This window comes from Haplochromis burtoni, unplaced genomic scaffold, assembly GCF_018398535.1.
Source record: "Haplochromis burtoni strain Fernald_Lab_line unplaced genomic scaffold, NCSU_Asbu1 Contig_625, whole genome shotgun sequence".
Taxonomy (NCBI): Eukaryota; Metazoa; Chordata; class Actinopteri; order Cichliformes; family Cichlidae; genus Haplochromis; species Haplochromis burtoni.
In genome coordinates this window covers 269,148-275,449 of record NW_024582986.1, presented here as the reverse complement: position 1 = coordinate 275,449, position 6,302 = coordinate 269,148, and the positions used below count along the sequence as shown (strand labels likewise).

Here is a 6,302-nt window from a genome sequence, read left to right as displayed (position 1 = left end):
CCCGGGCCGATTTTTTGTCCCAGTCCAGCCCTGCACACCTCCTCTGACTTTTTCCGTGAAGTTTGATCTTCTTCGCACCCATGCGTCATGATCCGAGTGAGCATCTGGTGTTAATAAAGCCTGTTAAACTTTATCACTGTTTCCATTTGATGTCTGCACTTGGGTCCACTTCCACCTAGGCCTCTGGGCTCCTGTGACACGGTACCCCAAGCAAACCGTGTTCACCTCTTAACTTTTCCCATAAATATTCATAATAGCTTAAACCTTGTTCAGGAGGAAATGAACATTATTGATATTTGATCTTAATCGCTTCTCCCAAAACAATAAGCATCAATTTAAGAGTGTGAGGCGGAGAGGCTAAAACAAACTGGTCTGTGCATCGTCACATGCTACAGTTTTCCAGCTTCTTCTCAAGAAGCGTAAGTACGAAACAATCTTACTGGTTCTTCAGCTATTCAATTAAAAGGATGATTCATTAATATATATAATTAATATATACAATATAAACTAGCACACATAATAATAGTAGTAACGATAAAGAAACTCTTCACAGCATTAATGACACAGCAGTAAGGGAAATCAGTCCAGTTTCCAAGCCTGTTCAAAATGCAAAGACAAATCTTCCACTTTAAGGGTGTACACTGGGCGATAGCACATGTGTAACCTTAAGTCTCTAGAGAGGGTGTGAACCACATTTTCGCTATTTTATTATTAAATGAAAAATAAAAAGGCAAAAAACTGCAAAACATTGGTGAATGTAAAACGTTTTAATAAAGAAGCCCAAAGACTGATTAAAAAAAATCTGTCTCACATACAGAACGTAAAGCGTAGAGTCAGTTTTATCACTTAGAAACAAAACAAGATTGTTTAAGGTTCCTGTGTGTAGCATTTTGATGTCCTTTACACCTTTTTTTTTGAAATGTCAAAAACAAAAGAAACACAAATTTTTGTAACAAATGAAAACTCTCTTCTCTAACACATTGAAACAGGAACAGTTAAATGATGCTCCTGATCTAAATGCTCAGAAATCAGAGATCCAGGGCTGTCTTGAGCTCTTTGTTCTGTGGTGCATTGTCCTGGAAATACAGGTCAGCATACTGCAGGATGTGATCAACAGCACTGAGAAGCAGCACATCTGTGTTTACATCCAGGTCCAGCTCTGACGAGTAGTTTTTCACTGGAACGATGTAGGAGGTGGACATGCCCAACAGAGCGGCGGCTTTACCCATCTGCAAACACACAGACACATGTACACCTCCAGCGTTTAGTTTCTTCAGCTGATTAAGAACAACACCAAACACAATCAGCATCTCCTTAAGATGATCATCTCAGTGTGATCTGTGAGGAAAGTTGTTCTAACGTCACACTGACTCTAAACTCTTGTTGTTTGTATTCAGAAAATCAAACAAAGTCAAATCTTTTCAAGCTGTACATTTACATTGCTGTTTGCAGGATTTATCCTATTCTGATTTGTGGAGCAGTTACAGTATATGAACATTTCTTGAACTGTATTTGGTTTGTTTTAACTTACCACATCCTGAATTGTGCGGCTCTCATAAACACCAGTGACATCTTTGGCTGTTTGCAAACAAACTTGGTCCACGTGGGTGAGCAGCGCCACCTGGTGAACACCTAAAGAACAGAAACACACTGTTGTGATGAAGACTTGCAAAGACAATGCAAACCCTTTAAAGATTGTGCTCAGTTCATTTGTTCTATAGATAAACATTTGCTCAGCTTTCTTTGTTGTCCTTCTGACCTGATGCAGCGTTCACCATCGTCCTCATACTTTTTCACTAACTCATCTACATAAGGTATTTTAAAGCGTTGCGGCGTTTTATCTCAAAACAACATCTGTAATCTCCACATTTCAACTTTTTATTGAAATCCAGGCTTTATTCTCAACATGATCAATAACAATCTGCTCTTAATGTAGCTCTAATACTCTGTCATACTGGACCCTATTTAAAAAAAACACACAAAAAAAAAGAAGAAGAAAAAAAATCACACAATCTAAAATGATTTCTTCTGTTATTATATGTTCACATAAAACCTGAAACTCATTTAGTTTTAGCCTAATTCATACAAAGAAAAAAATCACTAACAATGTAGAAAAAAAGAGTATTAGGAACATTATTAAAGAGCAGCTGCACTGAGGCAAAAGTCAGCTAACTCAAGCAACACAACCTTTAACGTCAGGCTCTGTGTAAACGTGTGTCTGCGGCTCACCCAGGTCACTGATGTGCTTTCTGAGCTGTTTAAATGTGGTGCTCAGGCCTTTGGGGTAAGTTGTGATTTTTGAGGCGTCCACCACAAAGGCAACACAGTGGACTTTGTCTTTAAGGCTCGGCCTCTTCACATAGCCCACAGTTTCTGAGGCGGAGACTGGCTGGTCTGGGCTAAACTGGAAGAGAGAAAGTATTTTAAGTTATTAAAAAAGAAAAAGTATTAAAAAGAACTATGCTGTGTGCCTTCATGTACACAATTCTACATGTTGGCACAAACCATAAGGTACAGCTATGGGTAATGGTGATCCCAGTTATTTTACTAGTCAGAGAAGTTGGGAAACTGATTTGTTTTGTTGTTTCTTTTACATCACAGGACTATATGACCAGTCAGCTGATCATCACTGTTCTTTAGTTTACCCTGATGGGAACAAATATCGGGCATTACAAAGGGGTTTGGAGCTACTGTTGACTTTCTGGGTGATTTGACGTTGCTCCTGCTCCTCATTTCCTCTGGTTGCTCCAGCTTTCTCCCACTTAACCTAGCATGCATTTCTAAAGCCAAGCCTAAATTAGCTGTGGGCATTAGCTCTGTGATGGACTAATGACATGTCCTGGGTGAAACCTGGCTCTTTCCCACTCTCAGCATGACAGGATAAAGGAGTTATTGCTGATTCATAGGGAACAAAAAGTGCGCAGCTTCACTGACAAGGACCACAACCTCAAACACGGTTAAATAAAGTTTGATAATAGATGAATGAAAGCTGGATGGGGTGAGCGATGAACTAGGCCTGAGACCACAGTTGGAGTTAGGCCTCACTGAACATCTGAGGCCAATGAGGCAGGGTGACAAACTGAGAATGAGTGAGGCAAGGTGGGGCACTGAAACGAGAACAAACAGGGCAAGGCATGCTTACCTTGTGTCCTTCAGGAACATGGCCTTTAACGACTGACAGGATGTCATGAAGAGTCAGTCCGGTCATCCCGTCTTCACTCATACCCATGGTATCACACAGCACCAGCCCAGTATGATCCTCACCCTTCTTACCCCGAATGTTGAAGGACTGCAGCTGGCACACACAAAAAGGAAGTTAATAGGACAGAAACCTAAAGTTTAGTTTCATTGACATGGATGAAGAGAGGCCTTGTGGACGCTTTCCCTTTTTGAAATGCTTAAATAATCTCATGAAACTAAATGAGGATCTCTGTGCTTATTTTTCCACTTATTTAAAATACATGCAGATGCTCCTCGTGTACCTTTTTGGTAAAACCGGATGAGAAGGAGCCCACCATGGCCCGGTTGGTGACTCTTCCGTTAAACACAGACTGGACTGAACTGATGAAGCTCGACTTTCCAGAACTGACCGGGCCCAGGAGGAGAACCCGGGCCTGAGGCACCTCCTCACAGCTCCGTCTGTAGGAGGTGATTGTCTCCATCAAGCTTGTCTTTCGCCTGGGTTCAGTGATACATTCAGTGACTCATTGTGTTTGAAAGTTTAAAAATGCACTTACTTGACATCTACTAGTTCCTGCTAGTTGAACAGGAGCTCATTGAACAGCACAACTGTACTCACTCTTCTGTCCAGTCCATGTTTCTCCATGGAGATTCCAACTTCAGTCCTGAAAAAAATGTAAGAATTGCGGTTTGACAAAATAGCCAGTATTTGTTGTATTTATATAAAGTTCTAACATTCATCGAGGCTAGGGTTAAAAGCAGTGGCATTCAGTGACTCGCACAAGACCCCCCCCCCCCCCCCCCAAAAAAAAATACAAATTTTAAAAAATAAAAATTAAAAAATAATACCAAAAAAACACTTTCCTCCTGTCTTTGAAAATCCGACTAGTATCAAACATACCATTCTGACAGCTTTTTCCTGAACTCTTCCTGGGTGTCCTCCCCTTTGGCCACTCCTTCCTGGCTAAAGAATTGTAAAATTGTATTACTACTATAGTTGTCATCTAACTAAACTTAGTTAATTTACTATTTGCTGACAATGGTAGAGGATTTTTTCAGACCCATTACTTTAGCAAAAGTAACAATAAAACACAAAGAAAACACTTCACTACACATAAAACTGTATTACTAATAACTCACAAAAAATAAGCAAAAATAATTATTCTGCAGAAAAATCTAGTTGTTGTCCTTGTCTTTTTTTAAAAGAAAGGAAAAAACAAATTTTAACCAGCTCAGAAACACAGGCTTACATCTTAATTTTAAAAAGTGTAACAAATATATTTAATATATAAAAATCACCCAGAACCAGAAATTTAGCAAAAGGGCAAGAGACGGGGTACACCCTGGACAGGTCGCCAGTCTGTCACAGGACTAATACCCCATTCAGATTTCAGCAGCTCTGTAATCAAGCAGTTCATTCTGCTTCCAGAGATAATAAACAATTGTGACCACAAGATGGCAGTAATGCAAAGAATAAATGGCAACAGGCATTACAGAAGCTTCATGTCAGAATGATGTTTAAGATGAAAGAAAAACACCCTTTTCTTTGTTATGTTGTAACTGATGTCTGTTTGTAGATTTCACCAGATAAGCACTGCTTGTCTTTCTTGCCCTGATTGAATGCCACTGATTAAAATGACTTTGTAACCAAAAAAAGAAAGAACAAAATGTCCAACTTTATTATCAGAATCACTATTAATCCCTGAGGAAATCATAAATCTCCAAAGCTATTTGCACTTTGTGTAAAGACAGCTTCACAGTAGCGTGGTGAAACACAGGACGTGAGATATTAAAGGTTTCTCATACTTATTTGGGTCTTTGACAAAAGAACTTTGTGTAAAAGGAGGCTCACCCAAGAATGTGAACTGAGGTCTTGGTTCCCTTGTCTCTGAACTATTTGTGACTTCGCTGTTATCATCTCTGGTGAGAGTTATTGTGCCAAAAGCAGGTTGGACTGAAGTAGTTGAAGCTGCTGTGAGTGGTGTCAATCCATTAGAACGTGAGGGTTTGGTTGTACTTGCAGTAACTCCAAAGCTAAAGCCACTAATAAAAAAAGTACACATTAGAGGAAGACCCCTTAACAAATTTAAAGAACAGCATGAAACTTGAAGTTTTTTAGTTTGACATGTTACACTTAAAACACAATATCAGCAACCTCAAGACATGAGTCTGAAAAGCAGAAACGAAATAAAACGTTGTGATAGAGCCAAGTTCAGGTGTGTGTGTCACAAGTTAATCTGGCTGTAGGCTATGGCACTTGGCCACAGGTGGCGCTAGTTGGCTCCATTTGATTGCACAAGAAGGTAAAGTGCACGCTTTAGGTGCGGAGGGAATTGCTCAGAGTAATAAAACGTATATAAAACGAATATAATGAAGACTAGACTCTCTGGATCGTTGACTCTTGCTGTCTTGTGAACATTTGTTTGTTTGTTTTCGACAAACCAGGTAAGTTTACCTGGTTTTGACATAACACCAGGTAAACTTTGAAGTTTTAAATATTTTTTGTTGAATTTCTAACATTTGTTTGTGCAGCCAGGTCTTTTCCCTTCCTGTTATTTGACGGTATATCACACTGACTGCTATGGGCCACAGTGACAGCACTACAGCTGTCACTCATCTTTGCAAGAGTGAATCTTGTCATATTAACTATCAAACTTTGTAATACTAAAAGTTGCGAACTTACCTGTTTTTTTCTTTAACAGACGAGAACATAACTCCTGTGTGTAGATGTTACCAGCAGCTGCAGCTCAGGACACACCGCAAATGAAAGAGCCACTGCCTTTTCCGTAGAAAAGAAAACGAAACTTAAACTGTCACACAAACACCAGTAATGCGAATCTGAGTGTAACACGCTCGTAGGCGGGGTTTGTTGCGTTGTGGAGTTGGTTTGGTACTAATGAAGTTAAAGCTGTAGAAACAGATGCGCAAGACACAGCAAACAATTGCAAACAAATCGCAAGAAGCAAGAAAAGAAGTAGAAAAGAAGTAGCTAGCTGGCGAAATCTGCCTAGCAACCTAGCTACATTTTCCAAGGCTAAAACAGGCTGTTGTTCGTGCATCATCATAATAAAAAGGATCAAACCAACATCAACAAACTTCAAGTGACCTAATTTAGATAACAG

General features: G+C 39.6%; 1 protein-coding gene and 1 long non-coding RNA gene across 3 annotated transcripts; both read right to left on the bottom strand.

The window, feature by feature from the left end:
• Nucleotides 1–748: 748 nt before the first annotated feature.
• ifi44g (interferon induced protein 44g) lies at nucleotides 749–3,951 on the bottom strand. 2 transcript variants are annotated; one of them, XM_014329841.2, is made up of 6 exons: nucleotides 3,800–3,951; nucleotides 3,483–3,678; nucleotides 3,143–3,295; nucleotides 2,230–2,404; nucleotides 1,532–1,632; nucleotides 749–1,229 (listed from the first exon to the last, which is right to left on the bottom strand). In XM_014329841.2, the coding sequence occupies exons 1-6, from the start codon at nucleotides 3,946–3,948 to the stop codon at nucleotides 1,029–1,031; spliced, it is 975 nt and encodes a 324-aa protein (XP_014185327.2). In that variant the 5' UTR covers nucleotides 3,949–3,951; the 3' UTR covers nucleotides 749–1,028. The 2 variants fall into 2 exon arrangements, with proteins under 2 accessions (XP_014185327.2, XP_042070835.1); XM_042214901.1 differs by having other exon boundaries at nucleotides 3,143–3,289; nucleotides 3,800–3,866.
• A 112-nt stretch (nucleotides 3,952–4,063) lies between these two features.
• LOC121812500 lies at nucleotides 4,064–6,022 on the bottom strand. The gene is made up of 3 exons (XR_006053095.1): nucleotides 5,864–6,022; nucleotides 5,033–5,223; nucleotides 4,064–4,144 (listed from the first exon to the last, which is right to left on the bottom strand). It is a non-coding gene; the product is annotated as an uncharacterized LOC121812500 (long non-coding RNA).
• Nucleotides 6,023–6,302: the final 280 nt, after the last annotated feature.